This window comes from Salmo trutta, chromosome 38, assembly GCF_901001165.1.
Source record: "Salmo trutta chromosome 38, fSalTru1.1, whole genome shotgun sequence".
Taxonomy (NCBI): Eukaryota; Metazoa; Chordata; class Actinopteri; order Salmoniformes; family Salmonidae; genus Salmo; species Salmo trutta.
This window is the reverse complement of record NC_042994.1, coordinates 15,406,407-15,432,212: the sequence shown is the minus strand read 5'-3', so window position 1 is coordinate 15,432,212 and position 25,806 is coordinate 15,406,407. Positions and strand designations below refer to the sequence as shown.

General features: G+C 42.9%; 1 protein-coding gene across 1 annotated transcript; it reads left to right on the top strand.

The window, feature by feature from the left end:
• The first annotated feature begins 501 nt into the window (after positions 1-501).
• On the top strand, positions 502-25,028 carry LOC115177804 (mucolipin-1). The gene is made up of 14 exons (XM_029738775.1): positions 502-837; positions 11,610-11,881; positions 12,185-12,352; positions 16,146-16,302; positions 17,026-17,107; positions 17,460-17,556; positions 19,141-19,240; positions 19,512-19,618; positions 20,079-20,228; positions 20,419-20,520; positions 20,597-20,719; positions 21,161-21,367; positions 22,163-22,293; positions 22,607-25,028. Exons 1-14 carry the CDS (start codon positions 792-794, stop codon positions 22,641-22,643), a joined length of 1,779 nt encoding a protein of 592 aa, XP_029594635.1. The 5' UTR covers positions 502-791; the 3' UTR covers positions 22,644-25,028.
• Positions 25,029-25,806: the final 778 nt, after the last annotated feature.

Genomic DNA, 25,806 nt, shown 5'->3' with positions numbered 1-25,806 from the left:
CTCAGTGAACATAGCCTTGCTATTGAGAAAGGCTGCTGTAGGCAGACCTGGCTCTAAAGAGAAGACAGGCTTCCTAACCTGCCCTTCCTAACCTCCTGCCAAATGTATGACCATATTAGAGACACATAATTTCCTCAGATTACACAGACCCACAAAAAAATTGAAAACAAATCCAATTTTGATAAACTCCCATATCTATTGGGTGAAATACCACAGCAGCAAGATTTGTGACCTGTTGCCACAAGAAAAGGGCAACCGCTGAAGAACAAACACCATTGTAAATACAACCCATGTTGATATATTTTCCCTTTTGTACAAGAACTATTTGCACATCGTTACAACACTGTATATAGACATAATACGACATTTGAAATATATTTATTCTGTTTGAACTTTTATGAGTCTAATGTTTAACTGTTCATTTTTTTATTGTTTATTTCACTTTTGTTTTATTATCTATTTCGCTTGCTTTTGCACTGTGAACATGTTCCCCATGCCAATAAAGCCCTTCCAATTGAAAGAGACGACAACAAGCGCCACCGTCACATGATGACACACGAGTCACGTGATCTCGTCTGAGGAAGTGAGTTATGTCTTGTCCCGGTGTTGAACCTGTACGTTAATTACAGAACACACTGAAAAACGTCGTCCTCATGGCTATCTTCCCGGGACAGTTAACTTCACGCCAACAATATACTCGCGTTTTATAATAGCTTTTATTTGCCATTGTTTATTCTGAGACGGTTCAGATTTTATGTCGCATATTTATTTATTAGATTCAAAACGTTTACATGGCTACAGCAAGCGGCAGTTGCAACCACGGCGGCGCCAGTTCAGGTATGTTGAGTTGTTTACAAGTCATTTTCACGAATTTTCTGACATGTTACTTTGCGTGTTTTTAAATGGTTATATTGTTATGTTGTTGCATGCCTTCCATTGAAAGGAGGGCCCTGAGTATATTCGACTTGTGTAACGTAGCTCTACAGTGGGCTGTCATGCCAATCATCTCCATAAAACATACATCTCGATCTAGGTACAAAATGAATGGTGATTAATCGTGAATAAATGCATAAGTAACATTGTATAACATAGTAACATTGTGCAACACGGTAACATTGGTTGACGCAGCAGCATCAATAATGTTTTGTTACAATATTTCCAAACACTGACTGGAAGAAGCGTTATTGCATAAATGTGTACAAAACCATCCACCGTATTTAGTCAGTTATCCACAATATGTTTTGGTTTTAATCATGTGATCGCTGTTTCTGGGCAAGTCACGCAGCTTTGATGTGTGCAATATGAGTCTTTGTGTGTATGCTATTCCTGAATCCCGAATGATGCCGTATTTCCAATAGAAACTAGTGACGTTATGCTATCCATTCACAGGGTAAGTTGAGCCGCCTACATATTATCACTACCTTTTTCAAACCATGTCCATATTTCCCAAACACAATTCAAAACAATCACAATCCCTTTGTCTTTTAATCATTTTACTCATCTTTTAACACAGTATTATCACCTAACAAACACTGTATATTTTAAACACTTTTAATATAAGCCAGGCCCTGGTGTTGCCTCATATCCTAGCAATAATGTATTGCATTACACCTAGGAAGAAAACACTTCAATTTGATTAACTTGCCATTGGCTCAACTTACCCCATTGCCACTGGCTCAACTTACCCCAAACAGAACTACAAGCAAACAGAACTACAAGGATGTACTTTCATGCTAAGTTTAGAGCCTCGTGTTGACGCTTATAGAGACCCCAAGTGATCTATAGAACAATATTTAAATTATCTGCTTTGGTTTATATGCAAGCATCATGAAACCTCTAGCACAATAAATTCATTTGAATTGTTGGACCTAACTTGCTTTCCATGTGGTTTCTTCCTCCACAGACTCAATGAAATCATGACTTCTTCCTAAATATTTGGTCAAATTATACATTTTGTGTATGGTTTCCTTGAAACAAGGGGTGGCCAACTTACCCTTTGGCTCAACATACCCCACTCTCACCCACAGACATTCTGGATGAAATAGGCAAAGAGTTCGCTTTATGTTGACCTGCTGCTGACCGAATTCGCTAATAACAGTTTACACTTGTCAAGTTTGGGGTAGGAAATTATACCTGATGGCCACTTTCAGGAAGGAAAATTGTAACCTTGAATTTGTTCTATTCTAACCTGCCATTGCATTCAATGCTGTACTTCAATTCTCATGGGTCTTGATTCAAGCAATTATTCCTAAATTCCGGGGTTAGTGCTATCCGGGATCCCTGGGACGTCTCTACCCTAAACACCAACCCCTACCACAACCATTTTAAATTATTAGTTGGACGTCCCAAGGATTCCTTTAAAATTCTAGAGCGTTGGAAGCTGAAAGAAACAAACTGTTTCATGAGCCCACTCCAGGACTCCAAAGACTGACTACTCTTGCTCCCTCCTACCACCATAGCATGTCTGCTACATTTTAAACCAGACCCAGGTTCTCCATCTACCATACTCTGTGATAACCACCCACCATCCAGTTTCTTAACTTCCTCTCACATGTGTCGTAGTCTATGGTGCCCATATGACTGTGGACATAGGCTTTCACTTCTGCACTTCACTGTGTGTGGGTCAGGGGTTTAGAAATTTTCTTGTAAGCAGTCAGTACTTTTTTATTCTCATGATGTAGTATACTTTTGACTCATTGTTTACAGTACATTTTCCATGGGACGTTAAGCCCTGGAATTTGGGGGATTTTGCTTATATTCATCAAGAGTTAGCTTATAACAGTGAGCCTTTTTTGTGGGATACACATCAGGCAATTCTAGGTCTTGTGGCATATTTTGATTAAACTATCCCTAACTCAATGGAATTTCAACCCTCTGCATGCACAGTGCATTCATCCATCACATGTACAGCTGATTCTCAAGATCTTGCACGCTTATGAGATGCTATTGAGCCCACACTACTACACTGTCTGAGCCAAGGACTACATACCTTCTGGTAAGTTTTGATTACAATACTGGGTGGGGTGAATATATTTTATATGACATACACAATTTTTTTGTTAACCAGTAAATAGCAGCTTACAGCAAAGTGTGTTTAAATCATTTCTAACTTGTTATCAATTTCTGCTAGTTAGTTTTTGCTACCATGTGGGTTTTAGCTTGCTTGAGCCTGCTAACTGAGGGGTGTTAATTCAACTGTTTCCATACATGTTTAATTTCAAAACATTTATCTTACAAAGGAGTTGTTTAATCTAACTATTTATCTGTACATGGAATTGTATTTGTTGTTTTTATTACTCATTTTTTTCTAATCTTTACAGGAAAATGCAACGGCCCTATTTGATGTGTGGAGACTTTTCACTGCAGCTAATGTAGATGGTAAAGCTGTGTACATTTGCAAATCATATGTGAAGAATGCAACAAAGATGCAGAATCATCTGGCCAAGTGCATAAAGTTCCCTCAGTGCTCACAACAAGCAGCCTCTGACAAAAGTCCCTCTACTTCTATTCGAGGGGAAAATGATGACTCGGACACCTTATCGATAGCAACAGCTCATGGTCCTGGAATCAAAGTTTTTTTTGACTCAATGGAGGAACGTAGTCAGAGATGCTGATGGAATGTCTTGTTCGAGCTGTGTATGCAACTGGTTCACCTCTGACGCTCACATGCAATGTGTATTAGAATAGATTTCTGAATGTTCTTCGCCCAGCATACACCCTCCAACCAGACATGTTTTATCTACTCATTGTCTGGATGCAGAGTTCAACAGAGGTCAAGCAAATCATAGAGAAAGCAGACTGTATTGCAATCATCTCTGATGGGTGGTTGAATGTTCATGGGCAAGGAATAATTAACTACATCATCTCCACCCCTCAACCATTATTCTACAAGAGCACAGACACAAGGGACAACAGACACACCGGTCTCTACATTGCAGATAAGCTGAAGGCTGTCATCAATGACCTTGGACCACAGAAGGTATTTGCGCTGGTGACAGACAATGCTGCGAACATGAAGGCTGCTTGGTCTAAAGTGGAAGAGTCCTATCCTCACATCACACCAATTGTTGTTCATGCATTGAATCTGCTTCTCAACGACATCATGGCACTAAAAACAATGGATATACTCTACAAGAGAGCCGAGGAAATGGTTAGGTATGTGAAGGGTCATCAAGTTACAGCAGCAATCTACCTCACCAAGCAAAGTGAGAAGAATAAGAGCACCACATTGAAGCAGCCCAGCAACACCCGTTGGGGTGGTGTTGTCATCATGTTTGACAGTCTCCTGGAGGGGAAGGAGTCTCCAAGAAATGTCCATATTACAGTCTGCCGATATAGACAGCCCCGTCAAGAGGATCCTCCTGGATGATGTATTTTGGGAGACAGTGGTAAGCAGCCTGAAACTCCTGAAACCTAAAGCAGTAGCTATTGCATGGATTGAGGGAGACAATGCCATCCTGTCTGATGTTCAGACTCTGCTTGCAGATGTAAGAGAAGAAATCTGTACTGCCCTGCCCACTTCACTGTTGCTCCAAGCAGAGGAAACTGCAGTTTTAAAATGCATCAAAAAGCGTGAAGACTTCTGCCTGAAACCCATACATGCTGCAGCATACAAGTTGGACCCCAAGTATGCTGGCAAGAACATCCTGTCTGGTGCAGAGATCAACAAGGCCTATGGTGTCATCACTTCCGTGTCTCGCCACCTTGGCCTGGATGAGGCTAAGGTTCTTGGAAGTCAAGCAAGGGCTTTGGGATGTGGATGCAAATGCAAGTCGTGCCAACATGTCTCATCAGCCACCTGGTGGAAGGGACTTTGTGGATCTGAGGCTCTTTCCCCTGTTGCCTCCATCATCCTCCAAATCCCACCAACATCAGCCGCCTCAGAGAGCAACTGGTCCTTGTTTGGGAATACACACACCAAAGCGCACAACAGGCTGAACAATACAAGGGTTGAAAAATTGGTGGTCATCTGGGCAAATATGAGGCTTTTTAAGCCTGACAACGAGCCATCCTCAACAAGGTTGGAAAGTGACAGTGAAGATGAGGCCTCAGTCTGATGTTAAAGAGGTGGACATTGAGGAGGTCCAGGGAGAAGACATGGAAGCCTGTGGTTGAAGACAACCTAAGCTTTAGTTTCTAGACTATCATTTTACAGATGTATGTTGAAAATGTTTTTGGGAGATGCAATGGATCATTGGATCATTCAATGTTCAATTTCTTTTGTTGTTCAGTGAAATCATCCCATGTGAAGAGTCAACTAATTTAATAAAAATTCAATTATTTATTTCTAATTTTTTTCTATTGGAAGGATTTCATCATTTGCAATTATGTCTACTTATGATAAGGTAAAAAGGTTGATGTTTCTGTCTCCATATGATATGGTAAATATAGCCAATGAAAAAAACATCTACATTTAAATGGTATTAATATTAATTTGCATATATTCCCATTAATTACCACAAACTTTCCACCTGTGAATATTCCCCAAAATGTGCAACCTTAACAACACCGATATAAAGTGTTTTTTTCTCAAAGTTGCCAGAATGTCATGTGCATCACACTTCTATGAGTAAACCTGTAAGCATTATGAATCTTCTGTTTGATCAAATAAGCCTCATGTATCTAAATTGCAATAAAAAAATGTCTTCACTAAATTAACGTTCTTATTTTCCCCCCCATACAAAAACTCCTCACTTGCTTAAATATTAATGATCTGCTTATGTGTACAGATTTTGTGCGGCGTAAACCCTCTCGCTTTGCCTCTTCCTCTCTGACGTGACCGAACACTTTTTCATGAGTGTCCTTTAACAGAAGTCACACAGCACCATCCGCTAATCAAAGTTACTAAAACACGTACAAAAGTTAAAGTGGACAAATAGCCCACAGTGTTGCGAGCCAGGTTTCTGGTCATTTTTGCAGTTTGCGATGTTCAAATCCCAGTTGAGATATACATTTTCCTTTGAAAATTCCTTGTGAATTACAGGTATTTATTTAAAAATGTTATGTTGGCGAGAGGTTCGGCTAAAACATTAGAAATGAAGATTCTAAATATATTTAATGAGGAGCTTCTTGGAGCCCCTCTTGCAGCCTGACTTATAGGCTACTGCTATACAGGGGCGTAGTTCTGCTGGAGTGCACCAGAGCCATACTTCGCTAATTCTCAGAATGGTGCTTGTTTAAAAAGAAATCCATAAAAGCGAAATGTCTCTCAAGATCACTTAATGATTCATTAGTATTCTACATTGGCCTAACATACCGACTAGAATAGCGTACAGTGCATTCGGAAAGTGTTCAGACACCTTGAATTTTTCCACAATTTGTTACGTTACAGCCTTATGCTAAAATGGATTACATTTAAAAAAAATCCTCATCAATCTAAACACAATGCCCCATAATGACAAAGCGAAAACAGGCGGCGTCCACCTGTGGTAAATAGAATTGATTGGACATGATTTGGAAAGGCACACACCTGTCTATATAAGGTCCCACAGTTGACAGTGCATGTCAGAGCAAAAACCAAGCCATGAGTTCGAAGGAATTGCCCATAGAGCTCCGAGACAGGATTGTATCGAGGCACAGATCTGGAGAGGGGTACCAAAACATTTCTGCAGCATTGAAGGTCCCCAAGAACACAGTGGCCTCCATCATTCTTAAATGGAAGAAGTTTGGAACCACCAAGACTTCCTAGAGCTGGCCGCCCAGCCAAACTGAGCAATCGGGGGAGAAGGGCTTTGGTCAGGGAGGTGACCAAGAACCAGATGGTCACTCTGACAGAGCTCTAGAGTTCCTCTGTGGGGATGGGAGAAGCTTCCAGAAGGGCAACCATCTCTGCAGCACTCCACTAATCAGGCCTTTGTGGTAGAGTGGCCACACGGAAGCCACTCCTCAGTAAAAGGCACATTACAGCCCGCTTTGGAGTTTGCCAAAATGTACCTCAGACCATGAGAAACAAGATTCTCTGGTCTGATGAAACCAAGATTGAACTCTTTGGCCTGAATGCCAAGTGTCACGTCTGGAGGAAACCTGGCACCATCCCTACGGTGAAGCATGGTGGTGGCAGCATCATGCTGTGGGGATGTTTTTCAGTGGCAGGGACTGGGAGACTTGTCAGGATAAAGGGAAAGATTAACAGAGCAAAGTACAGAGAGAACCTGCTCCAGAGCACTTAGGACCTTAGACTGGGGCGAAGGTTCACCTTCCAACAGGACATGTCTTAAGCACACAGCCAAGACAACGCAGGAGTGGCTTCGGGACAAGTCTCTGAATGTCCTTGAGTGGCCCAGCCAGAGCTCGGACTTTAACCCAATCTAACATCTCTGGAGGGGCCTTGAAAATAGCTGTGCAGTGATGCTCCCCATCCAACCTGACAGAACTTGAGAGGATCTGCAGAGAAGAATGAGAGAAACTCCCCAAATACAGGTGTGCCAAGCTTGTAGCGTCATACCCAAGAAGACTCGAGACTGTAATCGCTGCCAAAGGTGCTTCAACAAAGTACTGAGTAAAGGGTCTGAATACTTGTGTAAATGTGACATTTAAATGTTTTTATTTTATATTTTGCAAAAAAATCTATAAACCTGCTTTTGCTTTGTCTTTATGGGGTATTGTGTGTAGATGAGGGAAAAATACAATTCAATCCATTTTAGAATAAGGCTGTAATGTAACAAAATGTGGAAAAAGTCAAAGGGTCTGAATACTTACTGAATACTTCGAATACACTGTAGTTTAACGTTACTGTTAGATCAAAAACATCACTTAATTTCTTATGTAGGCTACACTTACATGTACAACGTTTTCTATGCATTACTGTTAGGGCTGTCACCATTTAGTCGACTGGGTGATTGTTTGGTCGACCAGGATTTTTTTGGGGTCGAGCAGTGGTAAATATTTAAAAACGAATTATGGCAGAAGAGACACGTCTGATTCAAGCCAGTCTGAGTGGACTAATCCAATGCGGAGGCTGCGGGGATGGCACACGTTAGCAGGTAGCCTAGTGGTTAGAGCGTTGGGCCAGTAACCGAAAGGTTGCTAGATCGAATCCCCGAGCTGACAAGGTAAAAATCTGTCGTTCTGCCCCTGAACAAGGCAGTTAACCCACTGTTCCTAGGCCATCATTGTAAATAAGAATTTGTCCTTAACTGACTTGCCTAGTTAAATAAAGGTAAAAACACCAGTATCACCAGTAGTACATTTACCGTTAATTTGCATAATTTCTGATCTACAATGCTTGTTTGGTTATTGTCATTTCTTTTAATGCAGTAGTGGACATGTTGTTTGCAGAACGCACAACCTAGGCTACACTTGTGAGAAAAAAAGTTTGGCTTTATTTCATTCCATTTACGAGTAGTCAATTCTGATTGTCTTAACTTGCCATCACTGTGGAGCTTCTCAAAGTAATTTTTTCTTTGCCTCAAACAGCAAGTAAACAAGGATATTTTTATTTATTTTTTTTACATCCATTGAGAATGACAATTGTTCCTCATCGTAGCCTATTTGACAAATCTTTTGTCTCAACATGAAAGGGGAAAACATGCCATGCTCTGATCCGGTGGAAACGTCATACAATAGGCCTACCTAATTACTTCTTATCCCTTTTTCAAAATGGCCTTCAGCTGTGTCTGTCTGTTTGAAGCTCAGTGGTAGGAAACTCTGAGGACCCAGAATATTTTGTACACCGTTGCAAGCCAATTTGTAGCCAATTTGATTTATAGGATATTTACTCCCATCAAGATATTTTCTACCTGCGGTCTGCAATGTTTTAATTGTTGGCTTTATGTAGGCTATTTTTACATATTGGCAATAGAAGTTACTTTTAGATTTGCATAATTTTCATTTAGAATTTTGATTAACCACATGACATTGATTTTGAGATATTTCATTTTTAATAAATAACTCCATTAAACTGTATGAAAATCATAACTGGCAGGCAGATTAGTAGAAATGGTAGGATAACTTGGCACTCCAAATGGGAAAGGTTGCTGACCGCTGGTGTAGCCTATTACTGGCAACTTCAGGAGCATAATTGCAGAATCTGCGAGGGCCAGCAGCAGCGGGCAGCAGGAGGAGGATGGTCTAGAACAGGTTTTTTTTCTTCTGGTTAGGCTATATTGATCTCTGGCTCCCTCTTTAGTAATTTGTGTGTCTTCATTTTTAATTGCAGTGCTTAAAGCGTCAGACAAGCTCAGTAGCCTACATAAAGTTCATTTTATTAAAACGTATGGAAAGATACACGTTTTAAAATTTTGACCAATCGATTGGTCGAAAGAACAGATTACTCTTGGTCGACCAATTAAAAAAAAAAAAAAAATGTATTTAAAGAAATAAAACATTTCGGGGACAGCCCTTATTATTATAATCATGCACTTCGTCACATATGCGTTTTGAATCAAGCATCAAGGACAGTTTATTTATAAAAAAGATTTCCACAGCAAAAAAGCTTGATGCGAGGGGGGGCTCGAACCCATGGTTAAAGTGTATTATTGATTTCGAGTCAACCACTTTAGCAGTGTGTGCCACATGGAAGCAATGGTAATAAGCAAAAACTGGAAAACGTGAACATTTTGTCTGTTAGTACTAGTAGCCTAGTCAAAGATGCATCAATGCAATATTGGAACATAACATTGTTACACACCAATGGAACAAAAGTAAACCTTGAATTTATAGGTTTAAATATCCCTCTGGTGTCCAGGGTTAATATTTTTAAACAAATGTTTTTAGACTTTATATCCAAGATCTTTTATAGGCTGATGCAGAATTTGTTACAGGAAATAATCACTGTCAGCTGGTGAGGCTACCATAGGGCTAACATGTGCCAGGTTATCTGACTGGACCAGCTACAATGTAGCGTTCTATAAAGTGCAAGTAAATCATTTTGAGACTAAGAAACAGTAAAGTAAAAACAATAACAAAAAGTCCACCTCATAACCATGTCCTCTTGCCACAGGAGGAAATGGAAACAGGAAATGGAGTCCAAGAGAGTTAAGAGTTGAGAGACGAGGAGCAGCTTTGCTTGTTTACTGGTTCCAATGAGGTTGCATAGTGTAGCCTGCTCTCCCTGGGTGGCCCAGTGCAGACTGATAGCTGCTGATCTGTTGTAGTGATAGAGATGCTGGCAGACTGATGGTCACAGTGCTGACTATGACTGACGGACAAGGTGCAGGGTTGTCTATTAAGCCTTCTCTAACACACCATTGACTGCCCTGAACCGGAACAGCAGGATCTTTCAGCGGATTTATTCGGTTTGATTGACTCTATCTCTTAGTGCAGCTCAGCAACAAGCCGACATCATCTGCAATTTTTTGACGAATGCCCCATCAAGATCTGTCAATTTCTTTGCTTGGGCTCCTATTGCTGGCACGAAATGTTACAAAGTGAAATTCTTTCAGCACAGGTCTGAATTGTTTTTGACAGGAAGAGTCACGCAACTGCTGTCATGTTTGTGACCTTACAAGGTTCTGTGTGTGCAAGTTGATATAATGTAGGTATGTCACCACCCGCTAGATAGGCTTCTCTCATTCACTTGGCCGAACTAAAGATCGTTAGATATGCAGGTGATTATTGTGGATGGCTTCTATAGGTAAACATTGAGATCACCTTTGACACACACACACACACACACACACACACACACATCAATGATAATCTCTTCTATGTCCGTCAGACCAGATTTTCTGTCTTCAGGTCTGGGTCTTCGAGTTCTGGTACACTCACATCCTGTTTACCAGATGTGAGGTGACCCAAGAGTTGACAGCAGTTAATTTCCAAGTTCAACTTCCTTTTTCTCCATTACTGCTGAACTAGCTCTTTTACCCACTAACTATATAGTCCAGATTTCCCTTCCAAGTCTGTTATTGTCACATGTTTGTTTGGTCAACACTGACGTTGAATTAAGCTTTCACCAGCGGTCTCCACTGAATGTGCAGTGATATAGGTTTTTACTACACCTTTATGGTTTATGTTATCGACGACGACAATCCAAATGTGTAGCATCGCACCTCGAAGCTCTGCTCCTTTGACAAATGATTACCAAGTCAGACAGGTGTATTAGCGTAGCATTAGCCTGACCATCCCTGGAGTCTTTCTGTGTCTTCCAGCCATCTCCAGTGGTGTGTTTCTGTCAGCCTTGAGTGGCGGAGCCGCCAGCTATAGCACACCAGTCACCCGCTTCTCTTCCTCCAGGGAGGCTGTCTGTCTCGCCCGGCCCAGCCCAGCACCTCTGATCTGGCTGTTGTTTTAATAAGCTGGCCTGTGTCACCTCCCAGGGTTTTACTAGATAGAGACGTGATGAAGGATGACTATATGAGGCGAGGGAGATTAGGAAATGTAATGAATGAAAGCTGCCCAAGCTAGTACAAGAGCTGTCACTCACTGAAGGGTAACATTACGACACGTAGCCTATTCATCAGTAAGAAACAGTGTCAACGGTTCAAAGCCACATACACTGGGTGAACCGTGTCGGTGCTCACAGAGGAAATGGCACTAATATGGAGTGTCGTTGCGGAGCCCTATTGCAGATTACATTGCTGTTTCTTTGATAGGCCATATTAGTCACTCACTATCCTTCTATCGCTGCTAACATGTTTTTTTTCCTCCCTCGCTCTCTGTCTCTCCAGAGAAGGAGAGGTTGGTTTCCTCTGTGTCTCCTCACGGCTACGGCTCCAGCGACAGCAGCGACAAGCATGTTCACCACAGACACAGCCATGGCAACCCCCGGTTGCCCACGGCAACGGCAGGGGGTTGGCTGGGAGCAGAGCAGGAAGAGGAGGCCCTGCGCAGGAAGCTCAAGTACTTCTTCATGAGCCCCTGTGATAAGTTCCACGCCAAGGGCCGCAAGCCCTTCAAACTGGGCCTGCAGCTGCTCAAGATTATCATTGTCACGGTGCAGGTAACTACACACATTTAGTTTCATATGCACTTTGAGTGTATGCACAACACATTTTAAATGCCCTCATGGCAAAGCTCGGGTTTTATGGCAGGACCAACAATCCTGAAGTCCATTGGTGGATAGGATAGTTCCTATTGGTGGATAGGATGTCTGTGCATCGGATGTTTTTAAATATGGACTGACAATCTTTACAACGACTTCTATAACCCTTTTTGCTCTTAGGGAAATTATGTTATAGTTGTGAACAGTCACTTTCTTTCAATAAAACACCTGAATCCCTACTTCCCTCCCTCCCTCTATCAGCTGGTGTTCTTTGGCCTCAGCAACCAGATGGTGGTGACGTTCAAGGAGGAGAACACCATGTCCTTTAAGCACATCTTCTTGAAGGACTATGACGAGGGCTCCGACGACACGTTGGCCGTGTACAGACAGAGCGATGTCTACGAACACATCTTCTACGCCGTAGACCAGGTAACAGTCACTAACGACACCTGGGTCATGTTCATTCGGGCATGCAACAGAAAATGTTTTTAAAAGTAAAATGTTAATGAGGGTTTCAGGAAATCTCTCCGTTTGGTGCCTAATGTACATGACCCGGCATACAGACTGATATGTAAACATGTCCATGCAGCGCAAAGAAGTACCACATCTCGCCCCCTTCATCATTTCATCCTCTACTTTCAACTAAAAGTCTCCAACTCTTAGGCCCTGTTTGAGTATTTAGAATGTATCCTTTCCTGCATCATTTTGAAGTAATCACAGATCTGAGCGAGTTTGATTGGCGAAAGAGGTAGTGTAGAAACGTTCACTAATCAAATCAAATCAAATCAAATTTATTTATATAGCCCTTCGTACATCAGCTGAAATCTCAAAGTGCTGTACAGAAACCCAGCCTAAAACCCCAAACAGCAAGCAATGCATGTGAAAGAAGCACGGTGGCTGGGAAAAACTCCCTAGGAAAAACTCCTGAGAAAGGCCAAAAACCTAGGAAGAAACCTAGAGAGGAACCAGGCTATGAGGGGTGGCCAGTCCTCTTCTGGCTGTGCCGGGTGGATATTATAACAGAACATAGTCAAGATGTTAAAATGTTCGTAAATGACCAGCATGGTCAAATAATAATAATCATAGTAATTGTCGAGGGTGCAACAAGCACGTCCGGTGAACAGGTCAGGGTTCCGTAGCCGCAGGCAGAACAGTTGAAACTGGAGCAGCAGCATGGCCAGGTGGACTGGGGACAGCAAGGAGTCATCATGCCAGGTAGTCCTAGGGCTCAGGTCCTCCGAGAGAAAGAAAGAAAGAAAGAAAGAGAGAATTAGAGAGAGCATATTTACATTCACACAGGACACCGGATAAGACAAGAGAATACTCCAGATGTAACAGACTGACCCTAGCCCCCCGACACATAAACTACTGCAGCATAAATACTGGAGGCTGAGACAGGAGGGATCAGAAGACACTGTGGCCCCATCCGATGATACCCCCGGACAGGGCCAAACAGGCAGGATATAACCCCACCCACTTTGCCAAAGCACAGCCCCCCACACCACTAGAGGGATATCTACAACCACCAACTTACCGTCCGAAGACAAGGCCGAGTATAGCCCACAAAGATGTCCGCCACGGCACAACCCAAGGGGGGGGCGCCAACCCAGACAGGAAGACCACGTCAGTGGCTCAACCTACTCAAGTGACGCACCCCTCCCATGGACGGCATGGAAGAACACCAGTAAGTCAGTGACTCAGCCCCTGTAAAAGGGTTAGAGGCAGAGAATCCCAGTGGGAAGAGGGGAACCGACAAGGCAGAGACAGCAAGGGCGGTTCGTTGCTCCAGCCTTTCCGTTCACCTTCACACTCCTGGGCCAGACTATACTTAATCATAGGACCTACTGAAGAGATAAGTCTTCAGTAAAGACTTAAAGGTTGAGACTGAGTCTGCGTCTCTCACATGGGTAGGCAGACCATTCCATAAAAATGGAGCTCTATAGGAGAAAGCCCTACCTCCAGCCGTTTGCTTAGAAATTCTAGGGACAATTAGGAGGCCTGCGTCTTGTGACCGTAGCGTACGTGTAGGTATGTACGGCAGGACCAAATCGGAAAGATAGGTAGGAGCAAGCCCATGTAATGCTTTGTAGGTTAGCAGTAAAACCTTGAAATCAGCCCTTGCCTTAACAGGAAGCCAGTGTAGGGAAGCTAGCACTGGAGTAATATGATCAAATTTTTTGGTTCTAGTCAGGATTCTAGCAGCCGTATTTAGCACTAACTGAAGTTTGTTTAGTGCTTTATCCGGGTAGCCGGAAAGTAGAGCATTGCAGTAGTCGAGCCTAGAAGTAACAAAAGCATGGATTAATTTTTCTGCGTCATTTTTGGACAGAAAGTTTCTGATTTTTGCAATGTTACGTAGATGGAAAAAAGCTGTCCTTGAAGCAGTCTTGATATGTTCTTCAAAAGAGAGATCAGGGTCCAGAGTAACGCCGAGGTCCTTCACAGTTTTATTTGAGACGACTGTACAACCATCCAGATTAATTGTCAGATTCAACAGAAGATCTCTTTGTTTCTTGGGACCTAGGACAAGCATCTCTGTTTTGTCCGAGTTTAAAAGTAGAAAATTTGCAGCCATCCACTTCCTTATGTCTGAAACACAGGCTTCTAGCGAGAGCAATTTTGGGGCTTCACCATGTTTCATTGAAATGTACAGCTGTGTGTCGTCCGCATAGCAGTGAAATTTAACATTATGTTTTCGAATGACATCCCCAAGAGGTAAAATATATAGTGAAAACAATAGTGGTCCTAGAACGGAACCTTGAGGAACACCGAAATTTACAATTGATTTGTCAGAGGACGAACCATTCACAGAGACAAACTGATATCTTTCCGACAGATAAGATCTAAACCAGGCCAGAACTTGTCCATGTAGACCAATTTGGGTTTCCAATCTCTCCAAAAGAATGTGGTGATCGATGGTATCAAAAGCGGCACTAAGATCTAGGAGCATGAGGACAGATGCAGAGCCTCGGTCTGACGTCATTAAAAGGTCATTTACCACCTTCACAAGTGCAGTCTCAGTGCTATGATGGGGTCTAAAACCAGACTGAAGCGTTTCGTATACATTGTTTGTCTTCAGGAAGGCAGTGAGTTGCTGCGCAACAACTTTTTCTAAAATTTTTGAGAGGAATGGAAGATTCGATATAGGCCGATAGTTTTTTATAATTTCTGGGTCAAGATTCGGCTTTTTCAAGAGAGGCTTTATTACTGCCACTTTTAGTGAGCTTGGTACACATCCGGTGGATAGAGAGCCGTTTATTATGTTCAACATAGGAGGGCCAAGCACAGGAAGCAGCTCTTTCAGTAGTTTAGTTGGAATAGGGTCCAGTATGCAGCTTGAGGGTTTGGAGGCCATGATTATTTTCATCATTGTGTCAAGAGATATAGTACTAAAACACTTTAGTATCTCCCTTGAGCCAAGGTCCTGGCAGAGTTGTGCAGACTCTGGACAATGAAGCCCTGGAGGAATACCCAGATTTAAAGAGGAGTCCGTAATTTGCTTTCTAATGATCATGATCTTTTCCTCAAAAAAGTTCATAAATTTATTACTGCTGAAGTGAAAGCCATCCTCCATTTGCGAATGCTGCTTTTTAGTTAGCTTTGCGACAGTGTCAAAAAGAAATTTCGGATTGTTCTTATTTTCCTCAATTAAGTTGGAAAAATAGGATGATCGTGCAGCAGTGAGGGCTCTTCGATACTGCACGGTACTGTCTTTCCAAGCTAGTCGGAAGACTTCCAGTTTAGTGTGGCGCCATTTCCGTTCCAATTTTCTGGAAGCTTGCTTCAGAGCTCGTGTATTTTCTGTATACCAGGGAGCTAGTTTCTTATGACAGATGTTTTTAATTTTTAGGGGTGCAACTGCATCTAGGGTATTGCGCAAGGTTGAATTGAGTTCCTCGGTTAGGTGGTTAACTGATTCTTGTCCTCTGACGTCCTTGGGTAGGCAGAGGGAGTCTGGAAGGGCATCAAGGAATCTTTGGGTTGTCTGAGAATTTATAGCACGACTTTTAATCTTCCTTGGTTGGGGTCTGAGCAGATTATTTGTTGCAATTGTAAACGCAATAAAATGGTGGTCCGATAATCCAGGATTATGAGGAAAAATCGAATCCTCATACAGAACACTGATTACCTCAAATTAGGGAGGAAAGAGGGATGAATTATTTTTTTAATATTAGAGCAGGGCCTTATTCTCCATCCTCGTACCCTTCCTCCTCCCTCACAGTATTTGGTGCTACCGGAGACCACGGTGGGACGCTATGCGTATGTCTATGGGGTCGGGGTGAACGGGAGTGCCCTCTCTCTCTGCCAGCATTACTACAAGAAGGGCAGCATCGATCCTGCCAATGATACCTTCAACATTGACCCTCATGTTATCACAGGTACATAGATCTACTTTCTTGCATTATGCCAGTGGTCACCAACCCTGATACTAGAGCTACACAGTGTTGGTGCTTCCCAAATGGCACCCTATGGAGTGGGAATGTGGTGCCATTTGGGACTCAGCTTAAATGTAGTTCTGTTCCAGCATTAAAACACCTGATTCGGCTTATCATGCTTTTGATGATTAGTTGACTGGTTGAAAAAGGGTGAGTTTTGTGCCGGATTTGAACAAAAGCCTGCACGACTTGTGGCTTTCCAAGGGCCAAGTTTGATGATTGACCATTGCTCTAGCCTTGTCTAGCCTGACGTTAAGTTATTTCATTTCCTACCCAAAGAGTTGCTAAGCTGCTTATTTCCAGTACCATGTCATCTTTTCAGTAACAATTCATTGTAACTGTATCATTTCTGTTGACTAAACATGTGTAAATACTGTATTGTTCCCCAATCATGTGAAAGTAGTAGGAAGCCCCACTTCCTTATATGAGCTGACACTTGGGACAATACTACTCACTAAAAGGAAAACACATTGAACAACAGAAATCACCTGGTATTGAAATGGCCTGCCTTTTAACTCTTGACATGATCACCAGAACAGAATAACCATAGATATATAACTACTAGATCAGACATTTATTTCAGTGTAATGGTAATTCTATTTGTATAAGGAAAAACATTAACAGCCCCTGAAATGACTAACTTCTCTCTCTCTGTCCTGTTACTAGATTGTGTGGGGGTTAACCCTCTGTCAGTCCCTCGAGCGCCTTTCGGCAGTGACTACAAGAACTTTACCCTCAAGTTCCACAAGTAAGGCTCCATTTTCAAAAGTCTTTTCAAATGACTTCGGGCTCTCAGGTTTTCTGTCGGTCTACAACTAAGATCGATGGGACATCCATCTTTGTGGTATCTAACTGTTCATTTGTATCGCTCTCACACACATCCAAACTGTTTACACACTACCTATAGCCCTGGGATATGTTCATTAGACGCCAAACGGAAAACTAACAAAAAAAAGGGACGGCCTACCTGTACTTGTCCAATAAGAAACATACATTTTTGTTTTGTGTTGCAAAATGTTTGAAAACTTTTCTTTGCTTTCACTTTGACACAACCCTGATATCCCTCTTGTTTTTTTTTCTTTTCACTCTTTGTTGTCTAGACTCATAAACGTGACGATACAGTTCCAACTAAAGGCCATCAACATTCAGACCATCATCAACAACGAGATTCCTGACTGTTACACCTTCTTCATAACAGTGAGTCCCACCCTCCTTCCCTCCCCCACCACTTCCTGCAAATGGTCCTACCCAGTCTGGCTCATTGTAACCTGTTTAGTGTGTAGTAGTTGCTGTGGAAACCTTTTCATTGCCTGTATATTATAGGTAAGCTATGACCTGTTTGTTATAAACTCAGCAAAAGTCAGTATCTGGTGTGGCCACCAGCTGCAGAAAGTACTGCAGTGCATCTCCTCCTCCTCATGGACTACACCAGAGTTGCCAGTTCTTGCTGTGAGATGTTACCTCACTCTTCCACCAAGGCACCTGCAAGTTCCCGGACATTTCTGGGGGGAATGGCCCTAGCCCTCACCCTCCGATCCAACAGGTCCCAGATGCGCTCAATGGGATTGAGATCCGGATTCTTCGCTGGCCATGGCAGAACTCTGACATTCCTGTCTTGCAGGAAATCATGCACAGAACGAGCAGTATGGCTGGTGGCATTGTCATGCTGGAGGGTCATGTCAGGATGAGCCTGCAGGAAGGGTACCACATGAGGGAGGAGGATGTCTTCCTTGTAAACGCACAGCGTTGAGATTGCCTGCAATGACAACAAGCACAGTCCAATGATGCTGTGACACACCGCCCCAGACCATGACAGACCCTCCACCTCCAAATTGATCCCGCTCCAGAGTACAGGCCTTCGGCTAACGCTCATTCCTTCGACGATAAACGCGAATCCGACCATCACCCCTGGTGAGACAAAACCGTGATTCGTCAGTGAAGAGCACTTTTTGCCAGTCCTGTCTGGTCCAGCGACGGTGGGTTTGTGCCCATAGGCGACATTGTTGCCGGTGGTGTCTGGTGAGGACCTGCCTTACAACAGGCCTACAAGCCCTCAGTCCAGCCTCTCTCAGCCTATTGCAGACAGTCTGAGCACTGATGGAGGGATTGTGCGTTCCTGGTGTAACTCAGGCAGTTGTTGTTGCCATCCTGTACCTGTCCCGCAGGTGTGATGTTCGGATGTACCGATCCTGTGCAGTTGTTGTTACACGTGGTCTGCCACTGCGAGGTGGATCAGCTGTTCGTCCCGTCTCACTGTAGCGCTGTCTTAAGCGTCTCACAGTACGGACATTGCAATTTATTACTCTGGTCACATCTGCAGTCCTCATGCCTCCTTGCAGCATGCCTAATGCACGTTCGCGCAGATGAGCAGGGACACTGGGCATCTTTCTTTTTGGGTTTTTCAGACAGTAGAAAGGCCTCTTTAGTGTCCTAAGTTTTCATAACTGTGACCTTAATTGCCTACCATCTGTAATCTGTTAATGTCTTAACGACCGTTCCAAAGGTGCATGTTCATTAATTGTTTATGGGTCATTGAGCAAGCATGGGAAACAGTGTTTAAACCCTTTACAATGAAGATCTGTGAAGTTATTTGGATTTTTACAAATTATCTTTGAAAGACCGGGTCCTGAAAAAGGGACATTTCTTTTTTTTGCTGAGTTAATTATCCCTTGAAGAGTCCACCACTTTTTTATGTTTAATTTTGTTGCCAACGTTTACAGCAAGTGCCACTGGTACCTGTATGAATGTCTGATCTGTGGTTCTTTCCATCTGATTCTACAGATAGTCCTGGACAACAAGGCTCACAGTGGTAAAGTGAGGATCAGTCTGGAAAACCAGGCTTTTATTAAGGAGTGTAAAGACCCCAGTGTGTCAGGCCACGGTGAGATAGACATTTTGATTTTATTAAACATTTATTTCACCAGGGTAATATTAATTGAGCACCAAACGGGAGAAACGGACTGAAACGTAGGGACTACCTGAACTGCTTCCGTTGCTAAATATTTATAGATATAGATGCCTCATAAGACTTTTCACTTAGTCATGCATTGATGTCAACATGAAAGTTTAACTTAAGTGGAAGTAAATATTCACTCCTATGCTTCTACTTGATGAAAGCCACTAACTCCTCTCTTTCCTTCCCTCCCTCTCAGCGGAGAACTACACGCGGCTAACGTTTGACGTGGTGGTGGTGATCGTTTGTATACTGTCCCTGCTGCTGTGTGGCCGCTCCATACTCCGCGGCATCATACTACAGGCCGTAAGTCACCGGGAGGTAGAGGGCAGGAAGAGAGAAAGTGGTGAAAAGGGGGAACATCCAATCTGGTGGTCCTCTATAGATATTTAGCTCAGTTGGTAGAGCATGGCTCTTGCAACGCCAGGATAATGGGTTCGATCCCCGGGACCACTCATACGTAAAATGTATGCATGCATGACTGCAAGTCACTTTGGAGAAAAGCGTTTGCTAAATGGCATATATTATCGGAGAACAAACTGTAGATACATGTGTTTGCTTGTTATAGGGTTGGGGAGTGGGGTGGAAGAAGGAGAGAAAATATATATATATTTTTTTTAATTGATGGGAGGTGATTGGTATTCTGTGAAGTGATTCCATTCTTAGAGTAATGTTCTGCAACACAAACATCTGAGAAGGTGTGAATACTCGTCTTTCCAGTAGGGCCACCCACATTCCTCTCTCTCTCTCCGTCTCTGTGTAACAGGAGTTTGTCGAGTTCTTCAAGACTAACCTGGGCCGGAAAGTAAGCTGGGACGAAAGGATGGAATTCATCAACGGCTGGTACATCCTGCTCATCATCAGTGACGTCCTCACTGTCATCGGCAGCATCATCAAGATTGGCATCGAATCCAAGGTCAGTCCCCCTCTAGGGGACTTTTTCCTCTACTGCTCAGAGTAGAATAGAACACCTTAGCATTTTCCTCTGGGAAAAATAAAAATAATTATTTGAAATCGCCACTCAAAAAAGTATCTGTTTGGGTTATGATAAAGATTGTTGTGCTAAGCTCATGAGGTATTTATGAGTTGAATATCTCTCCATACAGAATTTGTCATCGTATGATGAGTGTGGCATCCTGTTGGGGACTTCCACCTTGTTGGTGTGGGTCGGAGTCATTCGCTACCTCAGCTTCTTCCAGAAGTACAATGTAAGTTGCCTACACACAGAGACACACACTAACGATGACAGTGATTCAACCACTCTCCTGGCTCTCTCCCTCTCAGATCCTGATTGTGACCTTGCGAGCTGCGTTCCCCAACGTGATCCGGTTCTGCAGCTGTGTGGCTGTCATCTACCTGGGCTACTGCTTCTGCGGCTGGATCGTGCTGGGGCCCTATCATGTCAAGGTACAGACAGCCACCCTTTTGAAGCACAGGCAGACATGCTAACAGAAGAAGGCCAATAACGGAGCGGGTCGGCAAATAGATTGAAAAGGAAACAGTGAATCTGGAGAGGGACACCCCATATGGTTCAGTGATGATGCACAATGGTGCATTTTGGGATTTTGCACAATAATGACCTACTGTGTTATTAACATGTGATTTGTCTATTATAATTCAATATTTACTGGCCCTTGCCAGTAAGATGGCCATAAGGGATTTATTTTGTAAAAAAATACATGTGTACTGAATCCTGAATAATTTTGAACCAATATAGTGAGAAGGTCATGTTAAGTCACATGGTTGTTTGTGTAATTTAACAGTCTCTCTCCCTATCGTATTCAATTCATTAAGCTGCTATGAAATACATGTAATTTAACTGTTTCCCTCTCTCTCGCCCTCTGTCAGTTCCGCTCTCTCTCCATGGTGTCAGAGTGCCTGTTCTCGCTGATCAACGGCGACGACATGTTTGTGACTTTCTCGGAGATGCAGGAGAGCAGCACGCTGGTGTGGGTGTTCAGCCAGGTCTACCTGTACACCTTCATCTCCCTCTTCATCTACATGGTACTGTCGCTCTTCATCGCCCTCATCACCGGCGCGTACGAAACCATCAAGGTAACATCAAAGGGCAACATTTTCGTCAGGCAAAAGAGCACAGATCTGTGTAAAAAATACAGTAAAACATCATCCGCAGTGTGATTTAATTTGAAAATGTTCTTCAACGATGTGCATGTTCAAAGATCAAGCTACAGCCAAGAGTCATGAGACTTTATAGCCCTTTATCTATGAAGGAAGCAATATGACTGGAAGACAATAGTATCTACTAGCATGCTTGCAGTTACCCTGGACTTCCAGTCATTGCTCTAATGCTATTTAGCAATTGCGCTAACTCTAGTTAGCAACTTCCTTCAAACTGCACGCAGAGACATAAAAATGGTATCCACAAGTTCATCTGACTCTAGGGAAGTAGATGAAGGACTTCATTGCCATAATCCCAAAGTGTCCCTTTTAAACAGACTCTAATACAAATGAATGTAAAAGATAAGCATTGTATAATTTCTTATTTGCTGCTTGTCTTTTACTTTCATTTGGAGTTGAGGCATATAGCTGGGTTTACACAATACATTTTGTGGGATGTAGATTCATATTTAGAGTTGCATTCCTCATAAAGAACATTCATGTTCACTGCTCATAGCTTGCGGTACAAACGGAAGCCAATTCCAAACAACAAAACCTAGTGAAAGCCAACCGATCACGGTACACACGGTGGCTGTGTCCCAAATGGCTCCCTATTCCCTAGATAGTACCCTGGTCAATGGTAGTGCACTACATAGGGAATAGGGTGCCATTTGAGATGCAGAAAGTGAGTAACCTAAACATGGATGCATGTCTCCTCTCCTGTCCCTCCAGCACCAAACCCAGGAGCCCTACCACATTACGGACCTGCACGCCTTCATCGCAGAGTGCACTGACACGCCCAGCTCGGGGATGTTCCGGGGCCTCGAGACCTCGCCCTGCTCCTTCTTCTGCTGCTGTGACAGGTGGGTCAGAGGGCACAGGTCAAGACTGAAGGTAGAGGTCAAGGCCGGGTTCAGAATCCACACTCCAGCTCCTAACCTCTTCAGTGTTTGCAGATCTGAAGGAGTCAGACGGGTGTAAGTTGATGGTGATGGCTCCAACTAGCCAAGATGGGGTTGGATGTTCCCCTGTAGAATGATCAGCAGTAGATGCCACTTCAATGACCAGACAATAACAGATGCATTCACTGTTATCTTTCTATCATGGTTGAGAGACGTTTATGTTTTTCTACATGTGTATGCGCTATCGTGTTAAGTGTTTTGTTTCTTCCCTCAGAACGACAACATACGAGGATGTCCTTTTGGTGAACTGACTGGGCTGTGGTGTCTGGACCTACGGCGCTCTCTGCTGGTCCGGAGCTCCGCACTGCGTCCAGATTTTCATTGTCTTTACCATCCAATCTGGGTCAGGCATGAGCCAGGACTATGAGCTGAAAGCCTAATCCTTTTTGACTGGATTCATTGTCAAGACCGCTTGCGTTGTGTGAATGTTATAGGGATGTTGCACAGTAACATACAGCGCAACACCACGTTCCCCACACAGAAAGAAAACAACAGTATTTTGCCAAAATTGGGATTTACGCACAATCCATACTTGCTGATAGCCATAGTGCAATGTGGAATGTCTTGTTAGCACATTTAGCTGCTTTTAATTGTTTTACATACATTTTTAGGTGTTCAGTAAGCTGCACAAGAGACAAGAACTGGACAAAGCATGTTTTTTATGTCAGAAGTTGTGGTTATATATGAAGGGGATGACAATGACATGCATACTTCATACTAGGCCAGAGACTGCTCTGGAGTAGCACTTCCACTGTCCCTAAGGAGAGAGCACTTAAGTCCAATTCACATGACTCATGCAAGAACGTCATTGCCCTGTCATGAGGCGCAAGCCCATCAAGAACTGCTGAGAGCAAGGCTGGCTTGGCCACAGCGCTTTGTGGTCACCACCGCTGAACTCAGTACAAGTAAATTGAACTTAAACCCTGCACTGCGCCTGGACCCAATGGCTCACTCAATGACCTTAATCTTTGCTCCGGTGTACAAATCTCCTGCCAAATAGGCTGTGTTTAGACAGGCAGCCCAATTCTGATTTCCCCCCCCCCACCACCACTAATTGGCCTTTTGACCTTTCACATCAGATATTTTTCAGAGTTGATTTGATTGGTAAAAATAAGATGAGAATTGAGCTGCCTGTCTAAACGCAGCCATAGTATTTCAGCGTTTTTAAGACCGATCAATTAAAAAAACCAGTACTCACACCCAGGTGCTGGTTCTCATCTCCAGGAACAATATCCATAGAATTGTTCTATAGTTTAAGTTGGACACAGAAAGAGATGCAGTGCATCATCTCAAGCACACCTACAGTGCCAGTAGTTTCAGTAGGTGTTAATCCGATGACGTGGCACACAGGGTAAACGCCAGTGCTATTGTTGATTTGTACGTGTCAAGTTGTACACTGTACATGTCCTGTTCACGATGCACAAATGATGCTTTTTATCGCTACGTGCGGAACACTGCTTCGTCAGAGTTCATTTGAAAAAGAGGCCCGTAGGGAAGTAGTCAAGTCCACTCCCGAGTCTCACAAAGACCCACCACGGCAGAACATTCCGGTCGCAATGGAAATGTGACTGTCCAATTTTGCCTGACCTGAATGTAACTTCCTTTTAAATGAGGAAACTACATGATTGGAAAATGGAGAGTTCATCCATTTTTTTTGTGAATTTTTAAAGGCTTATGCTCCAGTCATGGACAATATGGATGGAGAACTGCAAATTGTATCTGACTGGTCTAAAGAACAAAGACTGCCTGCGAGTAACGAGGAGAGGATAACGAGCAGGCAGGACCGCTAAACGAGGCCAGAGGGATTGGGGTATTTGCGAGCACTGCAGTAATGCTTGTGATGTTGACCCAGAAGAATGCTCTTACATATGTTTTGTTCCCATTCTGTTTTATGTCTCATAATGATGTCTAGTTTAAAAACCAACCAATTGCTTTGTCCTTGTGAAAGTTTAAATTATTTAGTTTTTTTAAATGTTGGGTTGTTTTATGTATCTAGAGAGAAACGCCTAAGGGGAGTGTGGTCTTCAGGTTCGGGCTCCAGAAAGTGGTCATGCATTGAGCTTTGTACTCCAATCACTATTGAAGGAGGAGGGGGGAAAACGTTTTTTTATAATAGGTTATAGGCCTGCTTCCATTTCGGTCCCAGCTACTTCTTCTAAAAGTGAACCAAGGTGTAGGCAAAGTTATATGGGAATATAACCTCCCAAATAGGCTAAAAGCAGAGCTTTCACCATATCTGTTCTTTAGGCTCTGAGAACACCAAAGGGCTGGAGGCTACGAGAAGTGGCTAGGGGCTGAAATGGTACTGGGCCGTAGCCTGTCTGTCGGTTAGTGAGGAGTCATGTAGCTCTTATATTAATGGTCATATAGTACATTTAAATTAAATGTATGTTCTTAACTAAGCAGTACACAAACAGGATTTGTTTTTGGCCTTGCGTTTGTATATTGTAGTATTAGACATTTAGATGTCCTGTCCGAGCAGTCTGTAGACATGTATACAGTTCATTGTGTAATCTTTTTTATTTTTTATGTTGATCTTACTTGAACATTATTGAGTATGTTGGATCTCTGTGCCACACTTAGTATGATGCCAAACCACTGCTGATTAAATGCCTGTTTGTTCACGTGGCTGGAAATACTTCGGAGGAGGTGGTGGTGGTGGCAATTGCTTTGGGCTGCATCCCGATTCTCCACCTTTCTCCCGAAGTCTGCATTTGTACACATCGATGACTTTAAAAGCAATGGGTTGGTTTAATCGTTGGCTAGAGAGAATTTCATCTTGTTAAATCCATGACGGGAAGTGTGCAAGTGCAAAGCTTTTTAAAAAGGGTAAAGAATCAGGACGCAGCCATACTTTGGTTTCTTCACCACTTGATTTTGATCCAAACAAAGCTGGTCAAATCGTCTGCTTTGTTGATGTTTGAGTTATATATTGTTTGCATGAAACTCAAGCCCATAGTCAAGCTTACAGTATAAAGTGTGTGTGAAGGAAAATCATGAGTTTACCTCAGGATATAATTACCTGAAGTTAACAGAAGGGGGAGTGAGGGCGTTTGCACCCCTCAGACTCGGAAAATAACATCCTAAAGGAGGAGAATAGACCACTTTACATCCAAGATCGGTTTATTAGGTAGAGCGAGACAATTGGGATCTAATACCACCGAAGACAAAATGTATTATAGTACAACAAATACCATAGATACATTTACACAATTCATGTAACATTCAATATGCACAAATTCATCACAGTCCACATATCAAAACGGCGATGGTAGATCTCCTTAAATAGAACACTTGTGCCCATATCCTGGCAACACAGGAAGTTGGTGGCACCTTAAAAACCCCGCCCCTTTTTTAAAATTTTCGCCTAAAATGACATACCCAAATCTAACTGCCTGTAGCTCAGGCCCTGAA

What these genes read in the sequence shown, in the direction of transcription:
- LOC115177804 (XM_029738775.1), top strand. Translation starts at nt 792, where the DNA reads ATGGCTACAGCAAGCGGCAGTTGCAACCACGGCGGCGCCAGTTCAG. An exon ending in CCACGGCGGCGCCAGTTCAG is followed by an intron (nt 838 to 11,609) that starts GTATGTTGAGTT and finishes CTGTCTCTCCAG; the next exon opens with AGAAGGAGAGGTTGGTTTCC. An exon ending in GTTACACCTTCTTCATAACA is followed by an intron (nt 17,557 to 19,140) that starts GTGAGTCCCACC and finishes CTGATTCTACAG; the next exon opens with ATAGTCCTGGACAACAAGGC.